Here is an 18,813-nt window from a genome sequence, read left to right on the forward strand (position 1 = left end):
GTTATAAATAAGCAGACCGAAAGCAGCGTCTGGCGGTGTGAATCCACCGTGAAAACTTATGATGAACTGTGTGTATGACATTGCCATGGTTTGATGCTAAAAGTGGGTGCAGGTGAAGTCGCCAAGTCTCGTTTCCATTTTTAAACTGTGCGCTTCCTCTGTGCTCAGAACAGGAAGGAAACATGAAACGGCAGGACGCATGGCACACATGGAAAGGAAATTGGAACTTGGTTTCAAACCTGGAAATTTTATCAGAGTAAGGAAAAAGATGGCAGGTGGTCATGCTTTCGTAAGAACACACTGGTGTGCAGACGGCTCACCTCCTTGGACACTGCTCACGGCCTGTGGCACCCCAAGGGGCGGGGCACACGCAGCGCCCCGTCTCTCCCATGTCCCTGGAACCGGACGCATGCGGGTGGAGCACAGGCCTTTGCTCCCACGTCAGCCCGCCTCTGACTTCCAGGTTAGTCCTGGTGTCGCCCCATGGCAGGTGCTGACACCAGGTGGAAAGGAAGCGAGGAAATCTTGGGGCCTGGGCACACTGTGGTTAACCCCGAGGTCGGCTGGAGAGTGGAGCCAGCCAAGTGCAGCAGAGAGGTGTCCTCTCCAGGGGTCTTAAGGGGCTGGAGGAGGGGTCGTGGAAGAGGGCAGGGTGGGCAGAGTTAGTGGCTGGAACAATCTGGGCAACAAAATCAATCATATAGCACTGGATTATAACCCAAAGCCTAAGTCCTTACGAGTCCACAGAAGTCCTTATTGATGTAAATGATTGAATAGATAAGTCGCTGAGGGAAGGAGGAGAGACAAGGCTTCCTGACAGAAGAATTCTGAGTAACATAAGTTGCAACCCCTGCATTCAGCAGGTGGACCTGTGTCCCTGGGCACCACCATTTCCCCCCGCCCTCTGCCCTGCCCAGAATGAGGGTTGGACTTAGATTTGCTTTCAAAGACTAGAGTATGGAAAGGGAAAAGTAATAAGTTTGCCATGGAGAAACCTGGCAAACACTAGGACTCCAAGTCATCAAGTGACCATCACCAGGGAGGAGCCATGTGGATCTCAGGGAACCCTGGGTGTGATGAGAAGGGCCATTCTCCTCCATGGTTGTCTTCCCCCAAACCTGTAACGTCAGTCTAATAATGAGAAAAATATCAAATCCAAACGGAGGGCATTCTACCTGATATCTCCAGAATACGCCTCAAAACTGTCAAGGTAGGAAACCAAGGGGAGAGGGAGCAACTCTCACAGACCACAGAGACTAGGGAGGTGTCACGACTGAAAGCACCACGATGCCCCGGATGGGATCCTGGAAGAGAAAAAGGACGTTAGTGAAAGTAACTACAAAGTCTGGAGTTTAGTTCATAGTAATCTACCAATGTTGGCTTTTAGTTTTGACAGATGTGCCGTGGTAACGAAAGATGTTAACCCTGGGGGAAACTAAGTGAGGGGTATACAGGAGCTCTGTGTACTGTCTTTGCAACTCTTCTGTAAATCTCAAATCATTGCCAAATAAAAAGGTTATTACGAGAAGACAAGATTGTTAAGCTTATAGGAGAGAGGTGCTGGGTGCCCGAGGAAGCCCCTCCTGAGGGGTCATTGGGGAGGCAGGAGATCACAGGTTAACCCCGTCTCAGTGCCCGGTTTCTCGATTAAGGCTCTTCAAGGGTCACATTTCAGATTTGTTTCACTCTGTTTTTTTTTTTTTTTAATTCTTTATTGGAGTATAATTGCTTTACAATGGTGTGTTAGTTTCTGCCTTATAACAAAGTGAATCAGCTATACATATACATATGTCCCCATATCCCCTCCCTCTTGCGTCTCCCTCCCTTCCACCCTCCTTATCCCACCCCTCCAGGCGGTCAGAAAGCACCGAGCTGATCTCCCTGTGCTATGCGGCTGCTTCCCACTAGCTATCTATTTTACATTTGGTAGTGTATATATGTCCATGCCACTCTCTCACTTTGTCACAGCTTACCCTTCCCCCTCCCCGTATCCTCAAGTCCATTCTCTAGTAGGTCTGTGTCTTTATTCCTGTCTTACCCCTAGGTTCTTCATGACATTTTTTTTTCTTAAATTCCATATATATGTGTTAGCATACGGTATTTGTCTTCCTCTTTCTGACTTACTTCACTCTGTATGACAGACTCTAGGTCCATCCACCTCATTACAGATAGCTCAACTTCGTTTCTTTTTATGGCTGAGTAATATTCCATTGTATATATGTGCCACATCTTCTTTATCCATTCATCCGATGATGGACACTTAGGTTGTTTCCATCTCTGGGCTGTTGTAAATAGAGCTGCAAAGAACATTTTGGTACATGACTCTTTTTGAATTATGGTTTTCTCAGGGTATATGCCCAGTAGTGGGATTGCTGGGTCATATGGTAGTTCTATTTGTAGTTTTTTAAGGAACCTCCATACTGTTCTCCACAGTGGCTGTATCAAGTTACATTCCCACCAACAGTGCAAGAGTGTTCCCTTTTCTCCACACCCTCTCCAGCATTTATTGTTTCTAGATTTTTTGATGATGGCCATTCTGACTGGTGTGAGATGATATCTCATTGTAGTTTTGATTTGCATTTCTCTAATGATTAATGATGTTGAGCATTCTTTCATGTGTTTGTTGGCAATCTGTATATCTTCTTTGGAGAAATGTCTCTTTAAGTCTTCTGCCCATTTTTGGATTGGGTTGTTTGTTTTTTTGTTATTGAGTTGCATGAGCTGCTGATAAATTTTGGAGAAAGCTCATTGCTTTTTGCTAGTCATTGAAAGGGTTTTACTCATGCCTGCTAGAAATGAACTCACTCATGGTCACCTTCAGATTGCTACCCGTATCTTATTTGGAACCTTGAGGTGGCCTGCAGGAGACACACCATGTTTCTGAGAGGCTGGGTTTATTATCAGACAGTCAGACAGTGGTCGAGGCGGTATGGAGATGCTGGCCCACCACGCCACTGGAGGCAGCTGCCCGGCTGCAAGAAGCAGTTACAGGTCTCTGAAGTGAAGGCTTTCTTCTTTCCCACCGATCCAGGCCAGCAGACGCCCAGCTTTTCCCGTAGCAAATGCTTCTAAAGAGGCTGGTTCCTTTTCAGAAATGCCTGGAGGCTGTCGGATATTAGCAAGCTCTGGAGCACTTTCCCGGAAACACGGAAACACCGTTGCCTGGGAGGGGGCGGCCCTTTCAGTGTCTGAGATCTCTCATCCCTACCCAAGGCCGGGTCAGCAGGTGGAACTCACCCAGCCAAGGCCACAAGGGTGTCAGGTGACGCATGGCCAAATGGGACTGGGAAGAGGCTTTCTGGTACCCTCAAAGCTAATAATGATTAACTATTACGAGGCTGTGGAGCTGGACAGTCTCCATTTCAGTTTGGCTTCTCCACAAAATCCTGGGTAAATGTATAGCCAAGAAGCATTTTATCAGGTGCTATTTAAGGAATGAAAAATACTTTTTAATACTGACGTAAGCAACACCTGATAAGGAAGATTAACAGATAACAAAAGTATTGTGTAATCCTTAAACATAAGTTGCAATTGCCCTCTGTTTTGCATTGTAGTTTTAAGTGCAAGAGATAAGGTTTGGTTTGAGCTGTGTGCCGCTCTTGTTGGAGCCACTCCCGTCTCTACCGGACACAAAGACCTCTGTCTCTATGAATTGTGGCCTTAGAAATGTTCCATTTCTTTCTGCTCACTAAGAGCAGTGGGACCTGCCAGAGTTCTTTCTCTCCTGTGGCTATTTGTTCTGACTTTCTTGGAACCAAAGATTCTCTGTCAAGGACCTTCACCCCTGAAGTACACATAGAGCCTTAAAAGAGAGCTTTCAATAACCAAGCAAGCAAGATTATTCAGAAACAAGATTCTTCTTCTTCAGGATTATTCTGTGGAGGGAAGCTTGAACTAATAGTGATGTTTGGCACCGTTGGGAATTTGATTTCTACCAGTCTCTCTACTCCTGCAGTTTTGTAGACCTTTTTTTTGGGGGGGGAGGGGTTTGGGAAGGATGGGAGGGAGAAGAGAGAAAGAGAGAAAGAACCCCTCTTGATACAGAAGCACATCCACAGTTTTCTAAGGAGAGAAGCCATGAGGCAGTTAAGTGGGAATGAAACTAGTCCCTTGTGACCAACAGGTCCTCAGAGAGGGGGTCACAGACAAGAGTGTGTAGAGACCCTGTTCAGCGCAGTGAAATGGGTCTTGGTAAACACAGGACACACACACGCAAACCAGGCCAGTGATGCACGCTGGTGTGACTCAGGAGGTCCCGGCACCTGCGGGTTTCCTGGAGTCCTTTTCTCCTCGCTTCCTTAAACAGTTGCCCGACAGCCTCTTCTTCCTCTCCTGGTTTCCCGAGGCTACTCCTGTGCCCCTTCCCGCTGCGAAACAAGGACCAACTGTATAGCACAGGGAACTGTATTCAATCTTCTTGTCACATATATGTATAACTGAATCACTTTGCCGTACACCTGAAAGTAACACAACATTGTAAATCAACTCGACTTCAATAAAGAAAAATATTTTATTTAAATGTTAGGACAGCAAATATACGCCACAGAGATCAGCATGACAAAGACGCAGCTGGTACAGGGTCCACCTCTTGGAAGCTGTTGAGTCTTTCATGGTGCTCCCTGCCAGCCTCCCTGCCCCCCAGTTTCTCTCCACTCCTTTCCCCCCTCCTCCCCTTTGGACGTTTGCTGACTCTTCTCCCATATTTTGATCTTTCCACTCCTGGATGCTGGCTTCTTCAGCATCCTTGGGGCACCTGCACCCACAAGTGTCCAAACCACACTTTCCAGACAGCTTCGCTCCAACAATATCTACTTTAGGAAGGGACACGGTTCGACCCAAGACGACAGGTCAGACAACGGGTACAGCATGGACCGGACTGGAAGGGTGTGAGAGGCACTCCCTGGCGAAACTGAATGGTCTGTGGCACAGATCTGGCTCCAGTTGGGGCTCCCTGCTGAGACCATAACAAATTATGTGATAATCAAAACAACAATCTAGCTCACATTAGCAAAATGGAAGTTCTGACAAATAGGGGGAAAAACATGGTAATATATTGGGTTATCTTACAATTGATGACCTAAACAGGTATACTGATGAGAGTGAAAGGGGTCTGTTATTAAGTATACCAGGACAAGAGGTGAAACTGGGGACTGTCCCAGGCTGGGAAGTAGGGTGTCTACAGTGGTACCTCCAGCAAAAGGAAGGAGAAGGTTGACCAGAAAGCTAGAGGATGGGACTTCAGAAGCTCTGTGCGTTGGTTGTAGAGTGCCAGCTATGTTTGGATGAAAAGAAATTTGAGGAAAACACTTCGTAACTCTAAGCTTAAAAAAGATAAAAGGATAAAGAGAATAACTGGGTTGCTTCTGTTCTAATTATTAGAGAAGAGACTGAGAAAAAAAATTCCCACTTTTTCTTCCTAGCCATCCAGATGATCCCGGTCACAGTTTTCCAACTGTAACTTGTGCAGCTCTGGGTTTCCAAGGATCCGATTCAAGGGCTGCCTTTGTGCAGGACTGAGGCCACTTCTCAGTGCCCTGCTCCCATTTAAACCTGAATAAGTCTTTTGGGTTGTTGTGTCTTTTATATACTGAGGTTTGTCATAACATAGCATTTAGGAAAAATAAGTTTTTATTGCTTGGAAAGCCACCAATCTAGGACAAGTCTCAATATGATTCCACCAACCAGAAAGCAAGAGAGAGGGACCATCTCTCTCAGTGTAGCACATCATGATTATTCATCACATCGTCACTACCGAATGGCATCATTCACATCATTTACATATATAATCATTTGAACCTTTTATTTCTTTTTAATCTAAGGAAAAAAAAGATGTCCTTTTCCACTTTGCTCCAGAAATACACTGGCTTTGATACTAATTTATACCCTTATTCCACTTTTGCAAAGTGCATAGTATATACTCTGAATTTTCATGGGAAACAAATTGTGTATTGGCAACACCGGAAGTCTTCAGTGGGATGTGAAAGAAGTGGAGAAGGGGAATTCTTATCCTCTCGAGTCAGTGGGTGGAGGGAGGGCTTGCTTCTGGTTTCTTTCTCTCATTCTTTCAACCAACACGTTTTTTTCTGAGTGGTCAAATCCTTGTTGAAGGTAGGAGCTCTTCCTGGTCTGGTTTGAGGGAAAAATCCTGAAGACCCAAATGAAAGAATAGAGATTTTTTTTTCCTTTAGTGACAGGAAACCCCAGAAAAAATTTTCCCCTTCCATTTAAAAGTAACCTTTTTTCTTTTTCATATTTTAAGAACATTTTCTTTGCGTACCAAAAGAGCAATTTGTGTTTGTTGCTGAAAAATTGAAAATACAGACAGGCAAAAATAATAAAATAGAAACTATTCATTGTTTTCTTAAGCCAGAAAAGAAAACCACAATCAATACCTCAGTGTAGGTCCTTTGAAACACTTTTCCTTTCTCTCCTCTCCCTCCCCTCCCCCCTTCCCCTTGTCCTCCTGGTTTCCCTTTCTTCATCCATATCTCTGTTGAGGTATTTTCATCAATATGTAAATGTATATTTTTACATCAATGGGATATTATACATTTTGTTTTCTAGTCTCTCTTTAAAGTTGACCATATTATGGAAAGATTTTCATAATAATCTCATCCTTTTTAGCATAGGTTTCATGGCACCATAATTTAATTAATCCCTTGTTGATGGGATTGTTTTGGTTTTTTTGCAATTACAAAGAATGCTTACATTTATTTTATCTCTGCATGTTTTTATTTTGCATATGATTTCTGAAGCACATACAGTATTTACAGGTCATATTTGTACATTGAAAATATATGTGCATATAATGTATAAACGCACAGTGTGTTTGGGCAGTGTGTCGTGCTAGGGGTGCTTTATCACAAGTATTTGGTGGCCCCTAGCCTAGGCAACAGGTGATGCTGGACTGATTGAAGGCAGTAATCACAGAAGGCACAGTCTCAAGGGTGGTTACAAGTACAGCTCAGGGTGTTAGGGTTGATGGCACTTGGTGAGAATCTTCTCTGGCTGGTGAGCGAGAGGGAAGAACGAATATAATTCCCATGTTTTTGCCTCAGTTGGCCATTTGGAACCTTTTTTCACTTTACTGATGTAACTAATATTGACTACTAGTATCACCCTAAAATAATATGGTGTGTGCTGTTCTAGGAGCTGGCTCTACCATGCTTTGTAGTATTGTTGGGAAACAATAATGAACAAGAAGAGAAGGTCCCTGCATATCTCCTAGTGGGAAGGAGGGAGGGGTTCCCATAGCTGACATGTCAGCAAGTAGTGAAGATACATTGGGATGTTGCTAAATTCATTGAAGAAAATGCTTCAGAAAAATGGGATTGAGAATGATATGGAGAATTATTTTTCCAAAGAAAGAAAATGAAGAGAAGAAATAGGAAAGGATAAGGGAGAGCAGGTTACTGAGAGTTGGTGGATCCTCTTTGGGCTCGTTTTTGGAGATGCTTTTGGGACTTCCAGGTATAAAAGAGAAACTGAGGCATATTAAAAATTTTAAGAGTTTATTTGAGCAAAAATCAATTTGAAACTTGTGGCACCAACCAGAAGTGGTCAGGATGCTCCATTGACAGGAGCTGGGCACGAGACTTTTTTATTTATTTATTTTTTAAAATTTATTTTTGGCTGCATTGGGTCTTCGTTGCTGCGCCCGGGCTTTCTCTAGCTGCGGCGAGCGGGGGCTACTCTTCGTTGCGGCGCGCGGGCTTCTCATTGCGGTGGCTTCTGTTGTTGCAGAGCACGGGCTCTAGGCACATGGGCTTCAGTAGTTGTGGCACGTGGGCTCAGTAGTTGTGGCTCGCGGGCTCTAGAGCACAGACTCAGTAGTTGTGGCACACGGGCTTAGTTGCTCCGCGGCATGTGGGATCTTCCCGGACCGGGGCTCAAACCCATGTCCCCTGCATTGGCAGGTGGATTCTTAACCACTGTGCCACCAGGGATGTCCGGGATGAGACTTTTATAGAGAAGATGCGGAAGCAAAGCAAGGAACTCATCTGATTGGCTGTAGCCCGAGCGGTTGCCCTTATTTGGAAAACCCTGGTTGGATGCTTGTGGTTGGTTGTCCTTATGTTTCGGTTTCTGAACCTTGAGGCATTTGTAGGCTTAGGTTTTGGTTTGCTTATGTTGGCTTCGAAGGAATTAGAACCACCTCCATCTAATGCCCTCCCTATTTAATTAATTTAACACAGGTTAAGATGTCTAGTATTCAGTGTTGTATAGGTACATTTTTAACAGCTGGCTCGGGGTGAGTACGGGATAGCAGCTGACTTGTAGCATTTGCCAATTTTCATGCTGTGGCTGGTTGCAGACTAGCTCCTTCACAGCACTGAACGTGGAGTGGAAAGAGGTGGTAAGAGTTTTCATGAGCGAGTCAGAGGCAGCTCTGGTGCACCACAGCTAGTGGGTGACAGAAATACAGAGCCGCCTCGACTTACAATGGGGTTACATCCCGATAAACCCAATATAAGTTGAAAATGTCGTTAAGTCAAAAATGCATTTAATACACCTATGCTACTGAACATCACAGGTTAGCCAAGCCTACCTTAAACATGCTCAGAACACTTCTGTGAGCCTACAAGCGGGCAGCATCATCTAACACGAAGCCTATTTTATAATAAAGTGTTGACTATCTCATGTAATGTATTGAACACTGTACTGAAAGTGAAGAACAGAATGGCTGCCTGGGTACAGAGTGGTCGTAAGTGTGTGGATTATTGATTCTTGTCATCACAGGGCTGACCAGGAGCTGAGGCTCGCTGCCACTGGCCAGCATCACGAGAGAGTGTCGCACCGCATCTTGCCCAGGAAAAGATCAAAATTCAAAATCCCAAGGGCGGTTTCTACTGGTATCACTTTCACACCATCATAATGTGGAAAAGTTGTAAGTCGGGCACTGTCTGTATAGGTTTGGAATTCTGGAGAGTGTGTGACTAGCAATACAGATTTGGGCGTGGAGGTCAGAGTTAAAATTCTGGGAATAGAGAGATTTCCTAGAGAGATTGTATAGCATGAAAAGGAAGGTGGTCAATGTTGGAACGCCAGGACTGTGCTCTCAAAGAGTGGTCCCCCCCGCCCCCCACCGGCCCACGAGCAGCATATTGGAAGCAAGTTCATGACCCATCCCAGACCAGTGGAAGTAGAGAGTGGCTGAGGTTGGGACCCACTACTCTGTGTTGTTTCAGGTTTGGGAAGGCCAGCCCTAGAGATCACCAACGCTTAAGACTGAAGAGTCAGTTAAGACTGAAGAGAGACACTTAGATAGACCAAGAAGGACAGTTGAGAGGAGTGGGGCTGGGCACAGAAAGTGGAGTCTTGGAGCCCAGGGTGGAGACAGTGTCAAGATAAAGGGAAGCGGGCAGCCATGTAGGGCCCCATGAGGTCAGGGCAGATTAGATGGAAAGTAGACATCAGCTGCATTTGAAGAGCATTGTCAGGGCCATGGTAGGGGCAGAAGGTAGGCTGTAATTGGCAAGGAGTGAGTTGAACATAGACCCCTGGTTAGGACCTTGGGCTGTAAAGGTCAGAGGTTTGGGACTAAAAGAACATGTATGGTCAGTGGTGGGGTTTCTGGAAAAGGCCTGCATATGTTTGTGGGCTGAGGGAAAAGGTAGAATTTGGGAGGTCAGGAACTGGCAAGAACAGGCTGGGATACCTGGTGGTTTAAACCAGAGATGAGAGGAGGGAAGGGAATCAAGAACTTGGGATGCAGCCTGGCCTTGAAGAAATTACTTATGGGCTCTTGTCTTCGGAGGCCAAAGGGAAGCAAGGGTGGGAGAGGGTTTTGGATGGAGAAAAGCGGAGGCCAAGATATGGAGGGAGAAGATACTCAATGGACTCTTCTCGGTATCCATTAACTGTCCTGTTAATTGCCTTCTGTAATTTGTACCCCTTTCCCTTCTGACTAAAAGTGATTCTGGAAATGTTTTTGAAACAACTGGTAAGATTGTGTTAGCCAGTGAGCTCTCAAAGGAACTTCTGTTTTATGTCAAATTTAGGCCAGTTTCGGCAGAAAAGTAGAAAATTGAAGCTCTAGAGCTATACAGGCCAGTGGAAACAGAATGCAGGCTACATATATAATTGTATATTTCTAGCAGCCATGTTTAGAAAAAGTAAACAGAAAGAAGTGAAATTAAGTTTAATAATACATTTTGTTTAACCAGGGTATCCCAAATATTATTATTTCAACATGTTATCAATATAAAAATTGGTAATGAGATATTTTACAGTCTTTTTTCCTATTCCATCCTAAAATTCCCAACTAGCCACATTTTAAGTGCTCAATAACCAGGTGCTGCTGGGGGCTGCCATACCAGACAGTGACCCTCTGAAGGGGCCATACAGTTTGTAACACTGGGTGCTAGTTTGAAAAAAATTAAAATGTGCCTTGTTCTTAGGAGGTGACAAAGACTCTCTCTTTGACCAAACTAGTCAGGCTCCTCTGAGAGCTCATTTCCACCTAGGCCCTGCCCTTGGGTATGCCCTCAGGAACCCAGTTTTAGCAAGAAATTTGTCAAGTCAGTTTATCGAGAATCCTCCGCCCTTGATCACCCTTAATATCTAACCAAATCCCTCATGTCTCACCATCCCCTAGGTAATAGCTGATCACCCTGGCCTAACTTCAGCAAGAATTCTGTTAGGTCAAGGAGTTAACCTACCCCTCTTAATAATTTTCTCTCCACTAACGAACCCCACCCATTTCTTAGCCATTCATGCTAATATTGCCCTGTAACCTGCAATAGAGGGAGGGTCCCTCGTCTTGTCTCTGAAAGTTCCAGAGCCTCAGTCACCGCTGCCGTAGGAGAGATGGAAATAAACAAAACTCTTAGGCCGACGATTGTGGGAAGAGAAAAAAGGGCATTAAGAGAAGTGGACATTTAGCTTTGAAATGGCAGTTATCTTCTTAGGCCATAATACTAATTAAAACTGCAAGAGAAAATAGAAATGTTCACTTAAAGTATGCTACTAAAATTAAATGCATACAAAGCTTGAAAGAGTATGGGTGTAAGAGAACGTAAACCGCGTACGTGTCTGGCCGTACGTATGCACTTTTGCCAGAACGAGTGGGTTCTGCTCTCGGTTCGGCTGGAGGGATGAAAAGAGCCCTCCGCTCCTGCACTGGAGGCTGTTCCTGGCTCTGTCCCCAGCAGGTCACCTAACTTTGCTGGGCCCCCGTTTCAGCGTCTGAAAATCTTGGATGGCTTTCGTGGCCCTCAGGGTCTTTCCCACGGCTCTATTCCGTGAGTCCTTAAATTTGGGATGCCCAGTGGGTTTCCGGTCAGGGACGATGAGGGAACCCTTGGCACCCTAAACCCCCCGCCGGACCGAAGGTGTCACTGGAGCGAGGAAGCCACCCACTGTGTCCTACACCTGGCTTTTGTGATCTGTGCCATCCTGTTTTCCCTCCTTGTCCTTGGGAATTTCAGAAGTTAACACAAACATATCTAAAGGGGAATTTATGGTTGGAGCAAGTAATTTTAAAATGCATGAAGACGTGCTTAAAGGAAGTTTTTTGTTTTTTTTTTTTGCGGTACGCGGGCCTCTCACTGTTGCGGCCTCTCCCCTTGCGGAGCACAGACTCCGGACGCGCAGGCCCAGCGGCCATGGCTCACGGGCCCAGCCGCTCCGCGGCATGTGGGATCATCCCTGACCGGGACACAAACCCGCGTCCCCTGCATCGGCAGGCGGACTCTCAACCACTGCGCCACCAGGGAAGCCCTAAAGGAAGTATTTTTAAAGGAAATATTTTATGGTAGTAATGGGTAATTCATCTCTCACACCGATCAGTTAATTGTCCTTTAAAATTGAGAGGCAGGTTTCAGGGATACAGTAGTCTGGTCTGTAGTCAGCAGCAGCTAAGTTCAACAACAGCGGTACTCAGATATTCAAGAAGTAGTATAAGAGAAGCTTAAAAGAACAAAAAAGGTAAAATTAGTGGGATAGGATTGTTAGAACTGAGAATTAGATCATAGAATTAGCATTGTTGTTGGTCAAGTGAAATAAAGGTGGTAAAATATTCTCATGGATAATATTTTCAGCGTCTCAACTTTTCACTCCATTAGGCCTGGAATTTCTAGCAAGACAGCACATTGCTCCAATCCTCTGAGAGGCTCGGGCACACCCTGATCTTCAGAACTCTGCTTATGACTGTTTTCTTTCAAGGTCAACAGTATTTGAGTTACGTGTTTGAGTATCTGCAGCAACTTACTCTTAGACTTTGAAGTCTAGAACTTTAGCTCTTGTGTGGAATATTAAAGAATTGTCGCGAATTGCGACAGGCATGTGCTACAAAATAGCTAACAGTGCCTCAGAGAAAGATAATATTTGTTATGACTCCTCAATTTTTTAATGCTCCAGAAATCACTTTAACACATATAAATGTAAAGTATATATTGAATATAGAGATATTGCTAGGATTAGCTATTACTAATCTTGTGACAATGGAGCACACATTTTAAAAAGAAAAGTGGAAGGGTAAGCTGGGACAAAGTGAGAGAGTGGCATGGACATATATACACTACCAACTGTAAAATCGATAGCTAGTGGGAAGCAGCCGCATAGCACAGGGAGATCAGCTCGGTGCTTTGTGACCACCTAGAGGGGTGGAATGGGAGGGAGACGCAAGAGGGAGGATATAAGGGGATATATGTATATGTATAGCTGATTCACTTTGTTATAATGCAGAAACTAACACACCATTGTAAAGCAATTATACTGCAATAAAGATGTTAAAAAAGTGTATTGTTTCTTTTTTTAATGTTTTTATTTTTTATAGTTGATTTGGAATGTTCTGTCAGTCTCAGGTGTACAGCAAAGTGAATCAGTTATACATATACATCTATCCACTCTTTTTTAGATTCTTTTCCCATACTACTTTACAGAGTATTCAGTTGAGTTCCCTGTGCTATACAGTAGGTTCTTATTAGTTATCTATTTTATATATAGTAGTGTGTATATGTCAGTCCCAATCTCCCAATTTATCCCTCCTCCCCCCTCCTTTCCCCTTTGGTAACCATAAGTTTGTTTTCTACATCTGTGACTCTATTTCTATTTTGTAAATAAGTTCATTTGTACCATTTTTTAAGATTCCACATATAAGCAATATCATATGACGTTTGTCTTTCTCTGTCTGACGTACTTCACTCAGTATGACAATCTCTAGGTCCATCCAAGTTGCTGCAAATGGCATTATTTTGTTCTTTTTTTATGGCTGAGTAATATTCCATTGTATATATGTACCACATCTTCTTTATCCATTCATCTGTTGATGGACATTTAAGTTGCTTCCATGTCCTGGCTATTGTAAATAGTACTGCAATGAACTGGGGTGCATGTATCTAAGAAAAGTATATTGTTTCTTAATAATTAGATCTTGCTTACAGCCTTACTTGACTTTCCCAATCAGGAAAAAAAAAAAAAAGATTTCAAGTTTTTCTGCAAAGTTTTCAGGTTATATTCCTAAAGGGATCTCAGTAATGTTTCGTCCAGCGTTTTTGAAAGCAAGAAGTGAAGCGATTTTCGTCCTGCTATTAGAAGTTGCAGGGACTGAGGGTACCTGGTGATTGATGACTCATTCGTAATGACGGGCCAAGCTATCAGAACATCTGAGGCCCACAGCTCGGCCACATTCCAATGTCAGGCTGGTCGCTGATGACAGAGGGAAGTCCCTCGGAAGAAACCGTGTCGCCCAGAGGAACACATGGACTCATATCTGTGTGCTCACTTCAGAGTGGAGACATCTAGATGACCCAAAGGAAGATTTTCTAACACAATTGTTTGTTGGCATTTTCCCCCTTCTTGTGTGAGTAAGGGATCTTTTTGCTGAGTGGCTAAGCATTTCCAGAACAAACAAACCTCTCAGCTCTCCCGGTCCTGCCCACTTTGCTCTCCACCCTCCAGCCCCTCCTGTGAGTTGGAGACCTGATAGCTCAGGCTGAAGTTTCAAGCTCGCCGCCCTTCGGGGGTGCCTTGTCATGCCAGGAGAAAGCAGGAAATAGAAAGGGTAGGCTGGCTTAGGTGAGGTCATCCCGGTAAAGGTTAATAGCTGGGTGGTGACACCTCCTCACAGGCCTGGAGCGAACAAGCGGGGCAGCTGAGCAGCGCTTGCTCCCAGCTGTCTGTCATGGTCCTGGGAGTAAGAGGTGACCTATTTATTTTTAGCAGGGGACAGTCATAATAACCCGGCTCCTAGCTTCATTCAAGGCAGGCCGGGGCTTCGGAAGTTTGTAAACACCTACTTTCTGGGTAGGGGAGGAGTGCTTTACTCCAAAAAGAAAAGAACTTGACTACTGGGGTTTTCCCCGCCTGGTAGTCATTGTTAGCGTGGAGAAGAAACTATCGTAGCACAAAAGTGCTGCAGCCTTCTCCACTTTGTTATTATTTTCAAAGGGCAGAAATGCCTGAAGGTGAGGACTTTGGATCAGGCAAAAGGTAATTATGATCCACATTTACTTTTTCTCGAGTCTATTTCATTTGCTGGTTATCTTTCTAAAAACTACTGTGACTAATTTAAACGGTAGTTGAAATTAAAATTTAAAAAGGAGTGCAGTCCCTTAATTCCAGGAAATAGAATTTTCTTTAGCGTGAAGAGAGAGACATGAAATGAACTGAATATACCCGTAGAAATATATGCCAATAAGTGTTTTTCTTGAGTGAGGAAGTGGCGGCCCGAAATTACCAAAAAGTGTTTCTTCCTACACCCTGTAAAGTCTACTTGAGTTTTTTGATGTTTGATTTTTAACTTCAGATGGTAGTTGTTAGAAATCTAAGCTAGTAAACATTTTGTAAATTGCTTGCATTTTAAAGACTTGAACATTTCTAAAGGTTAATAATTAGACCAATATACCCGTTTGGTATTACAGTACTTTTTTTTACCATAGATCTTATCTTTGAAAATGTGATCATTGGGCCCCCATATGCAGTACATTAACTGTATTAATGTTTTATTAATATCTGGCTCTAAGAAAGGGGGATAGAGATGGGAAAGGAAGCAGGAAGTTATTTCTATTAATATGAGCACAACTTCTGTCCGTATTGGAAGTTTCCATTGCTAGCCCCATTGCTGTGTTAACAAAATTTATATAAATCGGTGTCATTGGAATTCTAATTAGGGCCATTGAAATTCAGATATGAAGATGTAGAAAGAAGGTTGTTTAAAAAAAGGACAAGAGGGGGCTTCCCTGGTGGCGCAGTGGTTGAGAAGTCCTCCTGCCGATGCAGGGGACGCGGGTTTGTGCCCTGGTCCGGGAGGATCCCACGTGCCGCGGAGCGGCTGGGCCCGTGAGCCATGGCCGCTGAGCCTGCGCGTCCGGAGCCTGTGCTCCGCAACGGGAGAGGAAAAAAGGGACAAGAGGTTATTGCCAATTTTATTGTCAAAGAAAGTGGAAACTGGTAACTCTCTAGGAACAGGAATACCACAATATTTTTTTGTCCTTGTATAAGCATTCCTTTTCAGCCATGGTTGTATGGTGTGTTTGTGTGTGTGTGTGTGTGTTGACTATAATCAGTTGTAATCATGTCCTTAAAAGCTACCTTTCTTTTTAGTTTTCTAGTTTTCATTTTCTTCCAGATTCCTTCCCCATCCATCAAAGGGGACGTTAAGTTCACATTTAATTGTATAATGAAAGAACTTTCTATATAAAATGAGACATTAAATCAAGTGCTTGAAGATGACATTTACACAAGTGCCTAGATTTAGGACATGGACTCATTAAATAGTTGAGAAAATACTTTCAGAGAATTTTAGATGTCAGTCTTGGTTTGAGATGATGGGTGATCTCCCAGTATTGTGTGTATCCCCCTCATGACATTTGAACATTTCTGAAAGCAGGACTTTCTCTTTTTCACTTTCCATCATGGCATTCCCGCCAACTCTGCATAGAATTTTGCACAGAATAGGCACTTTTATAAATACTTGTGAATGGAAAGTATTTATAAACCATTTTAACACCTGAAGTAAGTATCTAGGGGGCCTGATCATTTTAGAGACTGAAGGGAGAGACTTGGCAGACGTGTCATAAGGGTTGCCTTAATGAAATGGAACATTCCCACAATTAAATTGAATCATAATTAATTGTGGATAATTATAAACATTTTGAACAAGTAGTTTATGATGTAAACTAAACAAACAAAAGTGTTTTTCTAAGAATGTTTTACCGGTTACAAGATAAACAGACAAGAAGGAGAATAAATAAATAAGTAAATACACACACACACACACACACACACACACACACACACACTATACACATATCTAATAATAATTATTATTACCAAAGACTAATAACTTGCTGAAAGTGGGAAATGCCCTCTCACTCCTTTGAAGTAGGCTACCCCGCCTCCCCTTTTTTGTTCTGATGAGATAACTCCCAGCTCTCCACAGCTGGTAGTTTTCTATGGAGTATACTTTGCTGCATACATTTGTTTGTTTGTTTCCAAGTTAGAAAGGGCACCCCGGTCGGGGGGAGCATTTAGAGCCAGGCTAAAAGTAAAATATTACATTTGAGAGGGAATTTTCCTCTTGCTACATCTGAGATTACGTGCCATTGGACACGTCCTTTGGTGCCACATCTAAAAGAGGAATAACTATTATTGTAAGCCTCGAATCTGCTGGCCAAATGTGTTTTTCAAGCTTGATTGCAGGCGGTTCTGGGTGAGTGCCACATTCAGGCTTCTTCCTGTTACTTTAGTCCCATTTTGGAATTTGCTGAATCAAATTGCTCTGTAACGGGCAGTGAGCAAAATCTGAAATTAATCAGTGGAAAGCAAATGACGGGAGGCTCCGTTAGGGTATCCGGGTGCGTGCTTAGGGCACCTCACGGCTGGCTGCTTCGTGTGCTGTGGTCCAGTGGCCCCGACGCACCGTTTCATATTCACCAAGTGGACGAACGTGAAGACAGCTGCCTGGGGGGCCGGGGGAGGCGGAGGAGAGGCCCTCCTTCTTGCTGTTTATCTTGTTGCCAGTAATAAACGCTCTCGGTAAGAACCTCCAAAGACTCCGCGCCCGTGTCATGGTCAGGAGGTGAGGGAGAGGGTGTGAGAGAATGCTGTTCTGACGCCGGGAAAGGAGGGCAGAAAGCCAAGCAGGAAGCATCAGGTGCCAAAGAAGAAGGAAGAAAGTAGGGGCCGCGACCGGGGAGGCAGACAGGATCAAGAAATACAAGGAGAATCATCCCCTGGCCAGGGGCCTGGCTCCCTTGGTTTCTCATCCCGCCTCCCACCTCATTTTGGACCCCACCTGGGATGCAGCAGGTGGGCCCTAGGATGTCTTCAGTAGCCCGATGTGCGGTGGCGGGGGGATGGGGACAGGTGAAACATCGTCTAGTCCAGCTGCCTTGAAGCGGGTGGACCCCAGGCTACCTGGACTTAGGAGACTGTTACCCAAGGACAGTGTGCAGTTTTAGCATTTAAGAAGCAAAATGTTGGCTGCTAATGCAGGGCTCTCTGAAGCTTGTTATTTGACGTCTCATATAACATAGTAAAGATACAAAAGTTTGAAAAAGGTCACTGAGCCTCTAACACTAACTCTGTAACAGCAGTCTGGGCTGCTCTGCCCTGCCCTGGAGTGGAGAGGTTGCCCTGTATTTGGGCTCTGGATATACGAAGGGCTATTGTACTTAAGAAAACCAAAGCTCTTTAAAAGCACAGTAGCCATGGGGCTTCCCTGGTGGCGCAGTGGTTGGGAATCCGCCTGCCAGTGCAGGGGACACGGGTTCGAGCCCTGGTTCAGGAAGATCCCACATGCTGCAGAGCAGCTAGGCCCGTGCGCCACAACTACCGAGCCTGCGCTCTAGAGCCTGCGCACCTAGAGCTGGTGCTCCAAGACGAGAGAGGCCACCTCAATAAGAGGCCCGCACACGGCGATGAAGAGTAGCCCCCGCTCACCGCAACTAAAAAGAAGGCCCGCGCGCAGCAACAAGGACCCAACGCAGGCAAAAATAAATGAATTAAAAAAAAATGTATTTCCATTAAAATTAAAAAGAAAACAACACAGTGGCCTCTGTAGTATTTGGAAATGGCATTAGCAATCGCACTGAATTATAGTCTTGGAAGGTTTAAAAGAAATTGATTTAAATGTATTCTTTAATCCAGATGTTTTAATGATTCAGGTTGGCCTGATTATAGGCTTAATTTCACCTTGTGGGTGAAGCCTATGCTTTGATAATACTATTTCTTTCATATATAGAGTGAGGCTAAGAAAAGCCTCACAAAGAAGTCTGAGCAGCATGCCCCAGCTCAAGCTTTGTGTGTCGGGACGTTCGGTCGAGATGATGGGTTCCCACAAACAAGCGTATTTCAGCTTTCATAGGCCTGCAGAGTCCTTATGCTGCCGTTGGTTTTGAAATAGGCACAGAGAGGCGAAGTGAATAAGTAAGCCTGTGCAGACAGACACGTGTATCGTTATACGGTGGCGATGCAGGAGGTGGGCTCGACACCCAGAAAGGTCAGTGTGGTCAGCACACAAGGAGACGGGAGAGGCTGGCTGGAGGTGAGTGGGGGAGGTGTATGGGGACCCGTCATTGGGCCTTGCAGGCAGTGGTGTGTTGGTAAATGTCTAGCAACCAGCTCTCTGCTCTTTGGCATTCGTTGATTTCTGTGGTGTAAATACATCACTGTGGTCAATTTCAGGCCACCCACATGAGGTCAGTGAAAGCCGGGTTCAGAAGATATGGGAAAAACTCCTTCTTGCAAACCCACAGGGGTCAGCCCCAGAACCCAAGTGACGTGGACTGGTGCAAGAGTTTGTGTTTAATTCTAAGTGTGCTCCATCTTCTTCATTTATGTATCCCTAAGGCATACTAGACATTGGGG

The 18,813-nt window shown here is 44.5% G+C and overlaps 1 protein-coding gene across 3 annotated transcripts in view; it reads left to right on the forward strand.

Moving 5' to 3' along the window:
* Positions 1-18,813, forward strand: part of RETREG1 (reticulophagy regulator 1) — a 123,041-nt gene that overhangs the window by 71,527 nt on the left and 32,701 nt on the right. Inside the window, exon 1 of one of the 3 annotated variants that reach the window (XM_004274476.3) lies at positions 14,186-14,433. The exons of the other annotated variants lie outside the window; for them this stretch is intronic. Within the exon in view, the coding sequence (XP_004274524.1) occupies positions 14,399-14,433 (35 nt within the window). The 5' untranslated portion in view covers positions 14,186-14,398. Of the gene's footprint in view, positions 1-14,185; positions 14,434-18,813 lie in introns of those variants that run through there. 3 annotated transcript variants of the gene reach the window in all.

Source organism: Orcinus orca, chromosome 3, assembly GCF_937001465.1.
Source record: "Orcinus orca chromosome 3, mOrcOrc1.1, whole genome shotgun sequence".
Classification (NCBI taxonomy): Eukaryota; Metazoa; Chordata; class Mammalia; order Artiodactyla; family Delphinidae; genus Orcinus; species Orcinus orca.